The sequence below is a fragment of the Nannospalax galili genome, unplaced genomic scaffold (genome assembly GCF_000622305.1).
Source record: "Nannospalax galili isolate Female #2095 unplaced genomic scaffold, S.galili_v1.0 scaffold1024, whole genome shotgun sequence".
Taxonomy (NCBI): Eukaryota; Metazoa; Chordata; class Mammalia; order Rodentia; family Spalacidae; genus Nannospalax; species Nannospalax galili.
Window position 1 is genome coordinate 56,999 of NW_008351455.1, and position 18,789 is coordinate 75,787.

Genomic DNA, 18,789 nt, shown 5'->3' on the forward strand with positions numbered 1-18,789 from the left:
TTAATTTTGACAATATTTTGTGGAATATTTTTGTACCATCCATAGTCACAAGCTCTAATTAAACAAATAAATACTAGAAAGAATATAACTACTAGTAAAGATCAATTATGTACTTCTGCCAATAACATCAATAAAAGATGAAAGAAAATGAAAATAACTTGTTTAGTATCCTAGAGCTATCAAACTGACTCATCAAAAGCTCAGTCTTTGAAAGGAAAGCATGTATACAAGCTGTCTTCCAATTTATAGTTCAACTGTCATTTTAAAAATAAGATTGTTTTTGATCTGATGTAATTTCTTTTCTCCTTTTGTTTTTCAAAGGTAGACATAAACATATTGAACCAAAACCTGCAGATTCTAGTGGAAGAAAATAAGCAGCTGACAGATAAAATGACTTCCCTTGAACTTCAGAGAACGACTTCTGATTACCATGGGGTGGGTATAAAAAGGTCAGTCTAAAGTAGGAAATCATGGCTGGTGAATTTAAAAGTATAAAAATCGGAAACCTGGAGATAGGTTTCTGTTTGTTAGATAACTCAAAGTAAATATCTTAGAGATCTCTATAGTACTGAATCAATAGATGTTTTAAGAAACCAAAATTTTAAGGCAGTTACTTAATGGCTGTCACTCAAATGATTTATAATACTAAAAAGCACAACTTCTGTTATTTTAAAATATTTCTCTTTACATAAATTATGAGGAAGAAACTTGTATTTTCACCTGTTCTTTCCCTTCATTAGGCAATCAGCAATAAGTCTGATTTCTAAAAGGTATTTAGTAAATGATACTAGTTCTTAAAACAGCTCCAAGTAAAGAAGATTTAAAGAAATAATCATTCTGTGAAGCTAATAATTTTCTTATTTGTTTGAATATTTGAAAATAGTTGTTAATATTGTTTGAGGAGTAAATTAATACATGTAAAGTATGTGGCAGCTAGCTAGCATGTATTAAATTCTTAGTTTCTGAACTGTCACAGTTGTGGGATGCCTGTAAGTGCCCACTGGGGTAACAAGGTCCATTAGCTGTGATTCTTGGTATGATCTCAGACCAACCTTCTCTTGCTCCAGTATTAAAGATTAGCCATGCCCTTTGCTTATTGGTCAGGACTTAACTTTCTTTATCTAGCATCCAGACCACATCTGCCTGCCTGACTCTTTCTTGAACCCACTGCCAGTGAGCAGATCTGCGGCCTTATCCTGATAGTGACTTTGACAGATCTTATGAATGATTTAGTCCGTGTTGGTAATTGCCTTTTCCTCACACCTCCTGTTATTTAAGGTCACCTAGTGACAACTAACATCTCAATTCTGGCTTTCAGTTTTGTCTCCACCTAGAAACTTTTTCACAAACCAGCCTAGAAGCTGAGATGTCAAGATTTGTTTTTAAATTTTGCAGTGTCATTAAACCTATTGCTATTCTTTTTGTTCTTTGAGACTTTGTCAATGTCTTTTTGTTCTTTGAGACTTAAAACTTGAAATACTTAAATAAGGGGTTACTTATCATATAATTACCTGCTGATTTTTAGAAATACACATTTGGAGTGTGCTGTGTATATAACATCACAGACTTGAAATTGGATAAACCTGGTTTCAGCCCCTGGTTCCAGTCACTGTGTGGCATTGGCAGGTCCTAGCCTGCAGTGTTCAGAGGATCTCCCTTTTGTGTGGGATTTCCCCTAGTATACTGTGCATAACCTACATCAAAATAAGTACCACACTGGGCAGAAATTGACCTTTTCACGCATCTACTTTCACTCTAATTATGCAAGACCAGTGTTTCCTATCTTTATGCTTCCTTGTCTAGCATTATGCTTAATACGTAAGAGGGAAGTCATGTTCATCTTGCCAGTCTATCGGGATTGATGTATTGAGTGCCAAGTTCCCATGTACTTACCATGTACTCTGCATGAATCAACATTATTATTCCTTTTCTCCCATGTTTCCTAATTTTAGGTTTATTTTTGCCATTTCAGTCTTTTCAGAATTGAGCCTATAACCACAAGCACATGTTCAGGACCACAGTAAGAAAAGGTCCAGTGGTAGGAAGGTTACTATTCCCCAGCTCAAATTGAATGCCTGCCTCCCCTCCCTGACTTTGGGTTTCTCACATATATTTTGTGTTTGTGCACACAAGCGCAGTGCCCACAGTGGCCATAAGAGGAGTTACAGGTGGAGTTACAGACGGCAGGGACTTGAACAAAGTTTCTCTGCAAGAGCAATACGTGCTTTTAACCACTGAGCCATCTCTCCAGCTCTCAATCTGATGTTCTGTTTTCAATCTTATATATTTTGAATAAATGTATGAAGATTCTAATAGCTCTGGTTTTATTATTCTAAAAGATTATGTTAACTTTTAATCTCAAAAATTGATTTTAAGGCTGAGTTGTAATTCAATAGGTAGAGCACTTGCCCAACATGTACAATTTCCAGGTTCAATTTCCAGAACTGCAATAAAGTACTTTAGAAAGCATTTTCTGAGTACCTGTCTTAGCTCTACATTGTCAACTTAAAGGAAGAAAGAATTATTTTGGCTTGTAGTTGGGAGGTTTTGGTCCATGGTTTGTTGAACTATTGGTTTGGAGCCTCTGGTGAGGCAGGACATTCTGATGGGTATTGTGTAGCAGAGGAGCTGCTCACCTCTGAAAAGAGAGAGGCAGAAAGGGTCTGTGCCCTAGGATCCCCTTCAAAGGGCATTTCTCCAGTGACCTACAGCCTCCTTTAACCAGGCCTCGCCTCTGAAAAGTTAACCACCTCCCAATAGTACCATCGTCTGGTTACCAGGCCTTTAACAACATGAGCCTTTGGGGGACATTTCAGATCCAAGCTACAGCACTGTTGAGCCTTGCCAACTCAGCCTTTCAGATCTTAAGAAAATTCATTTTGATATTGCTTCCTGCTTTTCTAAGGACTGCTGTCTTTGTGCCAAAACTATAGTCTCACAAACATTATCATTTTTCTTTGTATGCTGTTTCTCCAGTGATTCTCCAATTTCTGTCTTGTTCTCTGTTGTTAACCTTTATAATAATGCTAAGGTTATGTAAGCAAAGGTTGTGTTCCACAGTTGTGTTCTACAGATCCCAGTTGTGTTTCCACAATTCAGAGCCTGAGGTATTGACTCATATGAGTAGTTTCTAATTTCCTGACTTCTGATGTTTAAATAGTGCAGGATCTATTTAAATAGTCTGTAAATAGTAATTTGAGTTTAATTAAGTGCCTAACATCTATTTTCCTCTTAGCAAAACGATAACAATGTTTTTTGTTTCTCATAATGTTTCAGTAAATGACCCTGTGTGAAATGTTACCACATTTCAATTTTGCTTAGACAGTTTTCACTCACTGCATTAGCATTTTCTTTGAGATAAAGGAGAAATTATTTTAAAATATATTGCAAGTTTAAGGAAATTTCTTTATTCTTTACCTAAAAGAGGGAATTTTGAAGGAAATCAGTGTATAATTTTAAAAATTCCTAGACACATTTTGTGGGTGCATGCATGTGTGTGTATGTGTGTGTGTGTTTGCATACATGTTTATAGGTATGCTGGTGTGCATGCACATATGTACAGGTATGTGTGGAGATCAGAGAACCACTTCCAGTGTGTTCCTCAGACACCGTTTCTCCGTGTTTTGAGACAGGGATTCTCACTGACCTATAACTTACCAAGTAAAGTAGGCAGGCTTGGCAGCAAGTCTCAGAGATCTGCCTGTTCCCACCTCTCTAGTTCTGGGTTTATAAGCACACTTCACTCTTTTTACCTGGGTTTTGAGAATTGAACTCAGATCCTCATGCTTCAAGTAAAGCACTGAATGAGTCATCTCCCTAGTCCCTGGTAGCCTTTCATAAGAGAACCAAACCATCTAAATTATTTTAAAAATTATTTCCACATTCCAAGAAGATATATTTTTGAGTACTTAATATTTATTATAAATAGTATATTTTAGGTTAAATATAGTTCTTTGTTTTTAAAATATGCCATACTTTCATCTGACAGCATAGACATCTTAAGTTATAGAACTTGAAACTAAATTTTAAATAATTAAGATTTTATTGATATTGTAGCTCTGTTTTTATAATTTTATTGGCCATTATAATTTGTTTGCTGCTCCAACTTGGTCAAAATATAATCCTAACTATAATGTAGCACTGAAGGCATGGTTTTGTATAATAGTTTCCAGAATAGAAAATAGTATTGCAAATGGGACTGTATTCATCACACACAGAATATTAATAAGTAACTTTATGATAATATTCTTACTAGCTTTTTTTGTTTTTGTTGTTGAGACAGGATCTTGGAATTCACTATGTAGACAAGGTTGGCCTTGGCCTTATATAGATCTGTCTGCCTCTGCCTGCTGGGATTTCAGGGCATGTGCTGCCATACCCAGCTATTAGCTATTGATTGATAACAATCTACATTTCTCTCAGGTTATTTGACAACTAGTATTTTCCTGGTCTAAATACTTTTTTTTTTTTTTTTTTTTTTTTTTTTTTTTTTGGTCTTTTTAGGGTCTCCCTGAAGCCCTAGCTGTCCTGGAACTCATTATGTAAACCAGGCTGGCCTTGAACTCACAGATATCTGCCTGCCTCTGCCTCCTGAGTGCTGGGATTAAAGGCATGTGCCACCATGCCTAGCTTGGTCTAAATACTTTTAAAAACACTTTATTATAATGAGAGCAGCAGCACAGGGATCAAAAAATTATAAATATATTTAATTATTTAATTATTCATGAAATGAGTACTGATTTTAAGAGGACAGTACCTAATTGTCTTAATAGATCATTGTATTAGTTACTTTACATTTTGCTGGGACAAAATACCTGGCAAAAGCAACATAAGGAAAGAGCGTTCTTTTGGCTCACAGTTCAAAGATACAGTTCGTCATGGCAGAGAGGTCAGGACAGCAGGAACCTGAGGCAGCTGCTCACATTTTATCTGTGGTCAAAAAGCAGAAAGGTGAATGCTGGTTCTCAGCTTACCTTCTTCATTTCATTCAGTCTGGCAGTTAGGGCGGGTCTTCTCCATTAACATAACCTAGAAAATTCTTCACAGACATCCCAGAGATTTGTCTCCAAGTTGAGTCTAGATCCTATCAGGTTGACAGTCTCACGTCTTAGCACAACCACTCAAGCCTTATACTGAGTAAAAGTTTTCATGGTAAATGTGCATAATTTTGGGCTACGTGGCATGTAAAAGCTAATAACTCTTTATGGATTTTTCTGTAGGTTTTTAGCAATTGGATTTTCATCAAATGTCTAAAATAGTCATTCTTTCAGTTAAGACAATTACTAAGGAGAAATAATGTTCTAGACTAGTGTGCCTTTTTGTAGAGCATACCACAAAAATATTTTTACAAATGAAAACATGACATGTTATTGTATGGTAATTTAATTTGGATTGAGCTTTTTTTTTCCTTAGAATTAGGTCTGTTGGATTCAACAAAGTGGTGACTGAAAAATGGCTGCCACTCCACTGGAGACAGTGAGAGACAGCACTACGTCAACTAAGGGTCCAACATGCATGGTTTCATCTTTATCAACCTGCCCAAAGTTACACATGAGTCTAAATTTCCATTCTGTTATTCAGAGAGTAAGCAAATATAACTCAGAAAGACTTAATTGTGTCAACATAGGATATTAACTAACATGGAAAAGATTGAATTCAAGATTTACAAGACATGCTCCGTGATATAAGTGCTCAACCCACTAGTAATTGAGAGTCTGTGTCCCTGGTCACATTTGCTTTGTATATGTTATCCCATACCTAATATCCCTATTATTAAGATACAAGACTGGGGGCAGGGTGGGGTGAGGTGGAGAGATGTCTCGGCAGTTAAAAGCATTCTGTCCTTACAGAGGACCCAGGTTCAATTCCCAGCACCCACATGGCAGCTAACCTGTAACTCCAGTTCTAGGGAATCCAGTGGCCTCTTCTGACCTCTGCAGGTTTGTACACATGTAGTACACTTACATACATGGAGACAAAACATTTACACATATAAAATATAAATAAATAAAATTTAAGTAAGTAAAATATACAGTTTCATGAAATATAAAACCCTTGCTAATACTTGTCCCAGAAAAGACTATAATTGAGTGCTTGATTTAATAATGGTTTGTCTCTAATGCACAATTTTTTTTCATGCATTTTTTTAAAGCTGTGACAACTAAAGGGCCTTGTACATAAGAGGTTGTGGTTGTATGCAGTTCCTGTGTTCCTAAAGTATGTTGCTCCTCAAACAACTAGCAACCACTATTAGAATTAGACCGGATCTGTTGGAACATAGCTATAAGGATTAACTAACAAGTCAAAAACAAATAAAGAAGAAAGGATGAATGTACAAAGGACAGCACACTCTGGGACTTGACTTTGTATTTTCATTAGCAGTCTGAGCAAGTTAGCTGTGAGCAAAATGGCATTATTTAGGGAAAGACTAAAAAGCAGTAGTATCAAGTAAATATGAATCTTGCTCTTATTACTGTAGAAATAGCAAGGGTATTAATACCCCTTTTTAAAGGAAATGGTTATTGCTTTGTATGTAGATGGTAATGATATGTGGGTTTACTTTATCAGCTTGCTCAGCAGAAAGTGGAAAAAGCCTTGGGAAAAATTACTGAGTAAAAATAAACTGGCCTATGAAAAGGGAAAACTCCAGGTATGTGATTTATTTTCAGATTTTTGTTATCTGATTTTTAAAATATTGTCAAATTAAATATTGTTGGATTTTAGAAAGCCTAGTTCCATCATTTACCAAACTCTATAGCCTCTGAATCTCCCTAAGTTTGATTTTTCATTAACATTGTACTATTTTGCTGTCTGTTGCTGTGATAAACATCATGACCAAAAAACAACTTGGGGAAGAAAGGGTTTGTTTCATTCTTACAAGTTACAGTCCCTCATTGAGGTAAGCTCAGGCAAGAACTGAAGCAGAGACCGTGGAGGAATGCTGCTTACTTGTTTTCTTTCCTTGGCTAGGAAAGGTTTCCTGGTTAGTTCAGTTACCTTGCCTATAAAGCCTAGGCTTACCTGCCTAGGGATGGCACTGCCCACAATGGGCTAGTCCTTCCTACATCAATTAGCAATCAAGAAAATGCCTCATAGACAATGGAGGAAATTCCTCAGTTGATGTTCCCTCTTCCCAGGTGTCTCTAGTGTGTGTCAAGTTGAAAACAACTGACCAGCACAACATCCAAGTGACTTCTATTCACAGACCAATAATATAAAGCTGAAGCCTAAAATAATGAAGCCACAACCCATCTGTGACTATCTGAAGCATTGTTATAATCATTTTATGTATGGTCATTTTCTGAAAATACAGAGAACCTAAATGTTCTGTTTGGGTGAATTTTTGCAACATAATCATAAAAAGAAAGAACTGAGACTTGAAAGATGGCTTAGCAATTAAGAACACTGGCTGTTCTTGCAGAGGACCTGGGTTCAATTTCCAGCACCCACATGGTGGCTAACTAACAACCATCCATAACTCCAGTTCTAGGGGAATTTGATGCTCACCTCCACTGTGGTGAGCATTGCACAACACAAGTACACTTACACACATACAGTGTACTCATGCACATAAAATAAAAAATAATAAACTAAAAAAAAAGAGAAAGAACTGAAAATTGGCCTTATAGGCAATAGACTTAAGACTATTCTGCTGAGTATTGGGATGAGATGTGAGTGAATGATTTTGCCCCCATGGTAGCAGCAGGAAGCTTGCCACTGATGTAGCTAATAGCCTGACTTAAACCAACCCCAGTGGAAACACTAAAGTCTAAATAAGTGGTTCTAAGTTTTAGCTACACATCAGAATCAACTAGGGAGGTTTTTTGTTTTGTTTTTTTAATGCCAGAAGTAGGAGATGTATGACATTTGCCATTTATTTTGAAATGTATCCATCACAAAGAAAATAGATTGGTGGACCCACAAGGAGAATGATAAATGGATATGTGATAAGTTAAAAAAATGCTAATAAAAATGCTGATGGTAGAATTTAGAATGGAGATCTGGGCATGGTGACACATGCCTTTAATCCCACCACTTGGGAGGCAGAGGCAGGTGGATCTCTGTAAGTTCAAGGCCAGCCTGGTCTGCATAGTGAGTTCCAGGCCAGCTGAGGCTACCAGGAAACCCTGTCTCAAAAAAAAAAAAAAAGAATTAGAATTTAGAATGATGATCATGTTCATAGCAAAATCTTTCAATTTTCTGTATACTTAAAATTTTTCACAATAAAATAAAAGGAGAAAAATCCCTTTGACTAGAATTCCAACTCAAAGCAATTAAATCAGAATTTAATTTCTAGATTTTAATACTTTGTAAAACTCTCCAGTTGAAGCCAGGTATGATGGCTCATACCTATAGTGCCAGCACTTGAGAGGAAGAGGTAGGAGAATCGTAAGGCCAACTAGACTATATAGCGAGTCCCTATCTCAAAAACAAATATCTCTATGCACAAAATATGCTCCCCAGGTGACTTGTGTATATAGCCATAGATGAGGACAGCTGGACTAAACAGTGTGCAGTGAAACCATTTAGGTGCTTAGGATTGTACAGCTGATTTGGTGAGTAATCTCACTAGAGATTTGCCAAGTGTGTCATTATTAACCCTTTCCTCATAGTAAAATTAGTAGAAAAGATGAGGCACAGAAGTGGTAGGCAATCTGGAAAGAACTTATGTAAGTTATGCTTATAGAATATGTTATTAGTCTAATAAAAAGATAAAGGGGCTGGAGAGATGACTCAGCAGTTAAGAGCACTGGCTGCTCTTGTAGAGGACCCAGGTTCAATTCCCAGCACCCACATGGCACCTAAAAACTGTAACTCCAATTCCAGAGGAATCCAACACCCTCTTCTGACCTCCATAGGCATTATATGACATAGGTGTACTTACACACTTGGAGGCAATACACTCATATACATAAAATAAAAATAATAAATAAAATATCTTTAATAAAAAGATAAAACTTTGCCTACCATTTAGTTAATATCTCCTAGAGACAGTGATGCATGTTTGTATAATTGGACACACTGCTTTCCTTTATGCCAATGAAGCCTTGGGCTAGCACATTCTAAAGTACTGATTCTTATGGCATACTATAAGTCTTGCAAGATAATTTAAAGGAAAAGCTGTATACAGTTAAAACACTGGCTGTTGTACATTCTCTCTTGACTAGATTATATTGGATTAAAAATATTACATAGAAATTATACTATGGCTAGGCTCAATGGTCCATGCCTTTAATCCCAGCACTCAAGTGAATGTGAGATCTTGGCCAGCCTGGTCCTACATAGTGAGTTCCAGGCCAGCAAGGCCTACTAGGAGACGCTGTCTCAAGAAAGAGCGCCCCCCCCAATTAATTTATATTATGAAGCTGAGCATGACATATGCCTTATGATCCCTGCACTTGGAATAGCATGAATTTGAGGCCTGCCTGTGCTGCATAGCACAGTGAGTAGTGTGGTGAGATGGGAGCGAATGTGAAAATACTAGGTGGTGGTTGACTGTGGGTTTTGTCCCTGTGGTACTCACAGAGCAGGAAGCTTCCCACTCATGTGGTTAAACCTGACACTAAAAGTTTAATATGTAAATGTTTCCAAGGCTTAGCTACATGTTAGAATACAGCCTGATGGGTTTTTTGAAAACAAGATTAAGGTATGTGTCTGATCAGCATTCAGACCAAGAAATAGAGCATTCCTAGCACCCAGGACCTCCTTTCAGGGACTGTGCCCACAAAGTCATCATCATCCTGACTTCTCAGTGGACCTCCCATTGGTTACCTGCACGTCCATTTTGCATAATCCCACAATGTGTACTGTCTTGTTTACTTCTCATACCAGCATTACAATTATGTGATTTGCCTTGTGCTAAGGGTAGGTCTCTGATAGCATTGCTGCATGATTTCTCATGAATACTGGGTAGGGGCCTCAAGAAGAAAAAAAATTCTATGTCACACTGAAATTACCATAGCTTCCTGAGTATGCTTTCATGTGTATAGTCAAAATGTGTACCTGTGGATTTGGGGCCACAGGTCAGTGATAGAGCCTTGCCTAACATGCTAGAGGCTCTGGCTCAGTCCTCAGCACCACAAACTCAAAACAGAATCAAAACAATATTGAGGTTATTTTTAAGTCTGAAGCCCATTTCCAACTATAAATGGACTGCCATTATAGGTATGTTCTACTTTATTTCATTTTTACAGTGCCTGGGAAATTTAATAAATGAATACTTGTATTACAATACAAACAGCTTAAAAGGAGGGTCCTTTCCTATTTATCAGCTATCTCATAGTTTCTTTAGTTTTAACTTTTTAGATGTATAGCTACAGAGATCTACATGTCTAATTAGATCACTTGGAACAATATGATCACATGACTATGACCTAAGCTACTGCTGTTCCTGAGATTGCCTGATAAGCTAGTCACAGAAACACTTGGATTTTAATGTTCACCAAAATACCAGACCTCTGAGAGGGAGCAGTGTTTGCTTCTGACCTGTTCTTCTATGTCCTTTCCCATTTTGAATATCATGAGTAAGAATTTTTGCCAATGAAGAACTCAATAGACAAAGTGCCTCATAGAGGAGGTTACGCTGCCAGTGAGCTTCAGGGCATTTTATTGGGTACTCAGTGACTGCAATAGGGTGAATTACCCAAGGAGGAAGTATGCAGTATTTTTTAGCTCATTAAATGCTAATTTTCTTTAAGAACTAACAATAATCCTCTTGCTTCATATTCTGGAGGACTGCAATCACACTATGTACCACTATGCCTGGCTTTAGGAGTACATTTTCATATATAATTCAGCATATAAGAATTCTACCTACTCAACTTTATAGTTCTGTGTCAGCAAAACACAACAGTGTATTCTTCTTTCACACTGGCAATTCCAGTTATTCATATTCAGAAAAAAAAACTGAATGTCAGGTACCACAATTCATTTGAAATAGAAATAGATTTACAAAAAAATCTCGTATTCATGAATCATGTCATTTGGATTTTCCTTAAGCCATAGAAACCAAATGAATTATCTCAGCACATTTAAACAGCTGTATCCTACTTTTACCTCATAGTTAAAGTAGAATTGTTTGCAGGATTAGAAAAATTTGGGATTATTTTTTGCAAGTTTCAAGGGTTCTCTAAATTTTTTTGCAAAATTCATAACATCTTCCTCCCCACATTAAAATATATTAAGCTTACTTATTTGCTTTTCTATTTCCTTTTAGATAAAAGTTTAACATCTAGAAGAACAACTACATTCTTTACTGAAATGAAGTTATGGAAGGACCATCTACATAAATTGAACAAAGCTTTAGAGGCCAAATATACTCAGGTATGATTAATGTCTGCAAAAAGCAGATTGCTGTTAATACTGCTCTAACTTTTAAGAACTTGCTTGGTGCCTTTCTCCCTACCTTACTATGTAATCTTGGAAAGATGAATATCCTTTCTCTTGATTTAGTGTAACAAACATTTTTAAGAACCTGCTCTTTGTAAGATTTCTGCCAAGCTACAGAGGAATTCATGAAGATCCCTGAAGCAGAATTAGAACATTCAACATTCTTGGTATCTAGGAATGTTACTCCTTAAACTTTATTGCAGAATAGAAAGATATGCCTTTCAGGAAAAAAAAAAATGATTGTTCTAATGAGCACTTATAAGGAGTATTGTTATAAAATACTTTCATAGATTTCAAGAGTTCATAGATTTTTGAGTTTGAACCTTAATTTTTTTTGTCAAATGGAAGAAACAAGTATCTTTGCTTTTTGAATTATAGGCAAACTCAGGACTGAGTGCCAGCAAGGTATACCTGCAACAGACAGAAGCTCACCTGAAAGACGTATTCCTAGTGAGGTGCTTGTGTGTCAGCATGGTGGCTGCTGAGGCTGACACCTTCTGTAGACCATATAACATTTATGAATAGAGAAATGTTAAGCAAAATAGAGAAAGCACTTAGTACAGTACTTAATTCAGGTATGTCTTAAGAGGTTTATCTTAATGATTGCAAATTTACCACCTATGTAATTAGATTATTTTTAAAATCTTAAATTCTTTAAGCCATAAAACCGCTATATCGTGACATATATATATATATATATATATCCCTAATAACCATGGTTCTTGAATATGTCTTCAAATAGAACACCCATGAGGTTCTAACCAACTGACTCCACTGATGAGTGATGAGGTCACAAAGTTCCTCTCCTACAGGAAACTTGGTTAAAAGCCTGTTTCTTCATTAGATCACACTGTACAGTGTGATCTCCTCAATCTTAAAACCAAAGGATACATATTCCAGCTTCTTCTAGAACATTCTGCTATTTCTCCACTAAAGTGGATACTCCTTGAAAAATAGTTCTTAGGTTTACTTTATTCTATTGTTTGTAACTGGTGATGCCTCCAAGAAAAAGGAAATCTCCAGAGAGGCCTCCATCTTCTAAATCCCTTGAAGTCTCTAGGCTTTATGTAAGTAATGTAAAGGAAAGGAATTCAGCGGTTGCCTTACCCAATGTTATTCCAAGCTCCACACGCCGCCATGTTACTTTTGCACCTACCCTGCCTTCTCTGAGAATGTCTCAGGAGATTGGAGACTCCAGAATTTCTCTAAAGACTCTTTTAAATGCTATTAAAACAATGGAGGGAAGACTAGAAGGCAAAATTGACATTCTTGCCTCAAGACCCTTTCTAAGTGATGAGTCAACCAGTTTTCTTAAACAGGATTCGGTAAGTGAAGAACACAAATAACGTCTTAGTCAAATTTCAGATTATATAATTTAGAGGATAGGAACAATCCAGAAACATAATGTTTGAATATATGAGTAATAGGGAAGTTTGATACTTTGCAAATAATAAAAACTAATGATGTAAATTGAAGCGGTCAGTCTAACTGTCTCATAATTTTTGTTTTGACCATAGGAAAGTTGGCTTAATGGAATTTTCTAAACCTAACTTTTTTTTTATTTTAAATTTTTAAATAATAATTAAATTTGAATTGATGAATTGAAATGAAATATTTGGTTAAAGGTTGCTGTTAAAATAGAAATATATCAATCCAACAAGTCCCAATACATTGAACATTCGGAAATATTTTTCAAAGAAAATTTGTTAGAGTATCAACACTTGCTTGATGTTTAAAAATAAAAATACCCTAGCTTATTTTCTGTGGGAAACCACTATTTATATACTTTAAGCATTTACACTAGTGGAATATGTGTGTGTGCATGTGTACGCACATGTGTGTATATGTGTGTGCGTGCGTGCGTGCATGCATGCGTGTGTGTGTGTGTGTGTGTGCTTGTGTACGCACATGTGTGTATATGTGTGTGCGTGCGTGCATGCATGCGTGTGTGTGTGTGTGTGTGTGTGTGTGTGTGTTTCGAGAGAGATTGAACTACGGTGTTAAGACCTAGGGTGGTACCTTCCCAGATACTGGGGGCGTAGAATGAATAAGAAGGGAAAAAAGAGAGAGCCCATGAGTATAGGCATTCTCTCTCCCTCTGCTCTCTGACTGCTATGATGTGATCTACTCTCCTCTGGCATGCTCCTCTTCCTAACATGTTGGACTAACCCTCTGAACCCATGAGCTGAAATAAATAATTATTTCCTTTAAGTTGTCAGGCATTTGGTATTCCTACACATGACCCTGAGTCAGTGTTCTCTTGATAAATGAAATATCTACACAAAGGCTTGTACATGTGTGTTCATAACAGCTCTGTTTGTAACAACTTTAAGTAAAAAACTGCTCAAGTGTCTAATAGGTGCCTAGATAAGAAAATTGTAATGTATCCAGATAATTGAATACTAAGAAACCAAAGGAAGTGAACTATTGATTATTGATACATGCAAAAATTGAATAAAGCTCAAAATAATTATGCTGAGTGAAAGAAATAAACCACTTGAAAAACAGAGAACATAGACTTTGATGCTGTTTATATAAAGTTCTATAAAATGCAAGCTTTTGTGATAGAAAACAGATCACTGTTGACTTACATAAGGATGTCGGAACAGGGAGAAATGGAGGGAGAAACTGCATGGCATAAAAAATCTTCTGGGATGATGTTCACTATCTTTGTAGTGGTTTCAAGGATTTATACGTGTCAGCACTTAACCAATTTATACACTTCATGTATATGCAGTTTATCATCCATCAGTTCATGTACCTCAGTAAAACTGGTAAAAGAAATAATAGGAATGGATTACCTTTCAAAAAGTTGTCATAATAAGATGCTTACCATGGTTGAAAGAGGCAGAAAGAGAATAGGTGTGTACATGCCAAGTAATGGCTGGGTTTGGAGTGGGCAAATACAGAGAGACAGCAAAATGCTGTTAGTGGTGACAAAACAGTGCTGCACTTGCTTATCCAGGTGGCCATATGAATGGTGCATATGGGATCAAATTACATAGAGCTTTGTATGCACACACACACACACACACACACACACACATACACACACACGAATGAAGGTTGAAAATTGAAATGGAGTAAGCTCTGCAGTCTAATTGGAAATAGTGTACCAGTGACATTATTTCTTAGGTTTTGTGTTGAACCACAGGACTTTCTTTGTACTATTTTGTAGCATTCTGAAACTCTACAGTTAATGTGTGATAAAAATTTTAGAAAGAGTAGCATGTAAAATAGTGTGATTATCTGAGATGATAGTAGAGAGTTACTAAAACTGTTTCAGTATTACAAAGTTCTAATACTTTTAATTGGGATTTATTCTGCTCTAAAACTACAGGCACTGATTAGTGCTTATGCACCTTGGATTTTATTATACTAATTACCTATTTACAGTTTGAATTTATCTTTGCATTTTATTAATTTTTAGTTTGCATGTAATGGATGTATTTTTAGCTGGCATATAATGGATGTTTAATGATGTATCAATTCTGTCTCCCTTATGTTCCCTTCCTCCTCCTCCTTCCTGCTGGTCTTCTTCCTCTTCTCAAATGTGGTGCCTTTCTGCTTTATGCCATATATATATACATATATAAATTATATTCTGCATATGAGACAAAAACATTAGATATTGTCTTTTCCCCCTTACCCTCTCTTCTTTCCCTACCCACTTTGTTAGGCAACCCTTCCCTCTGTGTAGTACTGTTCATACTTTAATTTCACACACACAAACACACATTTAAATTTAGATTCCACAAATGACAGAAGTGTAATATTTTTCTTAGTTTGGTTTATTTCACTTACGATGATGATGTCCACATCCGTTTTCCTACAAATAACATAACGTCATTCGTTTTATGACTGAATGAAACTGCATTATAAACATATCACATTTTTGTATCTGTTAGTGGGCATGGAGGCTGCTTCCCTATCTTGGCTAGTATGAATAATGCTGCAGGAATTGTGGATGTGTAGGTATCTCTGTAGTGTGCTTTGATTCCTTCAGGTAGCTCAGGAGTGATATAGGTAGATCGTTCTGTTTTTAGCTTTTTCAGAAACCTCCATACTGATTTCCATAGTGGTTACACCAGTTTACATCCCCACCAGCAGTGCTTAAGAGTTCCATTTTCCTGTATCCTCACCAACATTTGCTGTCATTTTTTTCTTGGTACTAGCCATGCTGACTGGGATATAATGCAATCTTAAGGAAATTTCAGTGTGCTTTTCTCTGATGACTAAGGATGTGGATAATTTTTCATATACTAACTGCCATTTGTATTTCTTCTTCTAGAAAGTGTATATTCAATTCATTTGCCCATATTTTGATTGTGTATGAATATGTGTGGGTATGCATGTGCCACTGCAGAAATCAGAGAACAACTTGCAGAAGTTGTGTATTATTTATTTTTCTGTTGTTGTGATAAACATTATGACCAAGGCAACTTATAAAAGGAAGAGTGTATTGGGCTTATACTTCCAGAGGGAAAGTCCATAATGAAGGAGAAGCATGGCAGCTGGCAGCCGAAGCAGGAAGCTGAGGGCTCACATCTCACAGGAAGCAGAGGGAGAGGCAAACTGGAAGTGGCAAAGGCTGTGTAGTCTCAAAGCCTGCCACCACTGGCATGCTTCCTCTAACAAGGCCACACTTCCTAAAGATTCCATTACCTCCCAGACAACACCATCAACTAACCAAGTGTTCAAATGTTTGAGCCTATGGGAGGCATTTTTCATTCTCACCACAAGTGGGTTCTCTCCTTCTACCACATGGGTCCCAAAGATTTAACTTAGATCATCAGGCTTGGCAGCAAGCGCCTTTTTTTTTTTTTTTAAGTTTTTTTTTACTTTATTTTATTTTTGAGAATTTCATACTTGCTGAGCCGTCTTGCCAGCCCTATCACTATATCTTGATATGCTTTCCCTATGTTTTCCTCTAGCAGTTCCAAAGTTTCAGGCTTATACTAAGATCATTTTTACTTGGTTTTGTGCAGAGTTAAAGATTTGGATCCAGTTTTTCCAGCATCATTGGTTGAAGACTCTGTCTTTTCTCCAATGTGTTTTAGGCACCTTTGTCAAAAGCTAAGGGGCATACACGTGTTAGTTTATGTATGGGTCCTCTTGTTTTATTTCATTGGCCTATGTATCTGTTTGTGGTAGTAGAGTGCTATTTATGTTACTATAGCTCTGTAGTGTAATTTGAACCAGGTATTTGGATGCTTCCATCTTTATTCTTAGGATTACTTTGCTATTTTGTGCTTGCATAATGATTTTTTTTCTTGTTAAGATAGTTTTTTTTTAATCATGTTTATTTGCATGTAAGTTTATATGCATGTACAGAGAAATATATGACCAAGAAAATCTATAAAAGATTCACAATTGATTGGGTAATAACCTACACGAATTGACTCCTTTAACAACTGAAACAGAGGCCGGGTGTGGTGGTGCACGCCTTTAATCCGAGCACTTGGGAGGCAGAGCAGGCAGATCTTTGTGAGTTCGAGGCCAGCCTGGTCTACATAGTGAGTTCCAGGACAGCTGGGGCTATAGGGAGACCCTGTCTCAAAAAAGACAAAAAAAAAAAAAAAACCAACTTGAAACAGAATCAACATTAATAAAAGAAAAAAAAGAAATACATAATGCCTGTAGCTTCCAAATACAAAATCGGCGTTTTGCTTGATTTGAAACAAGGTCTCCTGTTGTCCAGGCTGGCCTGAAATTTGCTATTTAGCAAAGGATGACCTTGAACTCTTAATTCTCCTGCCTCAGTCTCCCAAGTGCTAGGATTACAGACATAAGCCTCTGCACCTGTTTCTAAAATAGGCTTTGTAAATTAATGTCAGCTTCTAAAAGAGGTTCTGCAGTGATCTGCTGATTGGGTCAATTTTAATTAAAAAGATGAATGCCATAATTGAAAGAACAATCAGCATTAATCTTTAAATCAAAAGGATTTACGATGAGATTATAATTAATTGCATGCCAAAAAATATCTTACTGAATATGGTGGTAACCTCACTTACTTTGTTTAATCACTAAAGCAATCCAGTTCCCAAATAAGAATTTGGAGCAGTTCCAAATATATCCAATTAGGGTTATCAATTCACTAACAACAGTGACAACAAACCTCAAAAATAAACTCTTCAAAACTTTTTTGTTACTGTGTCTGAAGGATTCTTTTTGTGTGTATGTAAATTTTTATTGAATTTTTGTGTATTTCATATAGAACATCTTAATCATCTTTATGATCCCTTCCCCATCAGCACCCTCCCATAGCTCCACCACTGCAATTTATGCATTCTGTCATTTGTGTTAAGGTCTACCGAGTCAAATTAGTGTCTCTAGATGTGTAGTACACTTACATGCGTGCAAGCAAAACAATCACATAAAAAGTTTGTGTCTGTTTTTTTTTTTACTGAGTTTTTGTACATTTCATATAATACATCTTAACAGAATTTAGACCACTTCCTCCCTCCCGACTCCCCATAGCTCCCCCCATCCCCCACACCAGATTTCAGGTATTCTGTGTATATGTTAAGTCCTATCAGGTCAAGCATTTGTATTCAGATGTAAGTTCATCCCCTGGAGTCTAGTCAGCCTATCTGGAGTCACTTCCATAAAGAAGATCTACTTCCCTCACTCCACAGTAATCATTTGCCAATAGTTCCTTGGCTAGGGTTGGGACTTGCTGCCCATTTCCACTGTTCTGTGCTGGGTTTTTGTCTGATTGAGACAGCATGGGTCTTGTGCATGCTGTCACCACTGTTGCAAGTTTATGAGCAAGTTCCCAGAGGCCTCGAAAGCCTCTGTTTCCTTGTGTTCATGCACCAACCCTGGGTCTTATAATCTTTCTGTCCCCTCTTCTGCAGTGGTCCCTGAGCCATGGGTGGGGTGAAGTTTAGTATAGGAGTCCTATGCTAAACATGTCCAGGGACACGAACTCTACAGTCTCTTATTCTCCAAAACTTATCCAGTTGTGGCCTTCTGTGTGCATCACACTCTGTTGTATGAGGAAACTTCACTGTGGAGACTTGAGGAGTGTATTAGTATTCTCTCTACCCCTATGTTCCATGATCCTTAGGTATAGAGGTTCTACTGTAGATGTGTCACTTAGGGATGGACATCTCTCAGACATATATTTTCTGTGTGTGACCAGTTGTGGAACTCTGTAATGGCCTCTGTTTGCTGCAAAAAGAAGCTCCTTTGATGAGTGGTATATGGTATACTTGTCTGTAAATGTAAAGACCCATATTTAGCATACAGTAAGAAATTTCATTTATCTAGAGATATGACAGAGACAGGATTTTCTCTGGAATTTATGATCTCTCCAGCCATATGTATTTGGCTATATTTACAGTGCTACCCATGAGTTCCTTCCCACTGAGAGGGTTGAAGTCCAATTAGATAGCT

The 18,789-nt window shown here is 36.9% G+C and overlaps 1 protein-coding gene across 1 annotated transcript in view; it reads left to right on the plus strand.

Moving 5' to 3' along the window:
* The first annotated feature begins 12,623 nt into the window (after window positions 1-12,623).
* The window catches only part of LOC103746180 (coiled-coil domain-containing protein 150), a 35,048-nt gene continuing 28,882 nt past the window's right edge, over window positions 12,624-18,789 (plus strand). Inside the window, 1 exon segment of the mRNA XM_029553619.1 lies at window positions 12,624-12,713. Coding sequence (XP_029409479.1) covers window positions 12,624-12,713 — 90 coding nt within the window.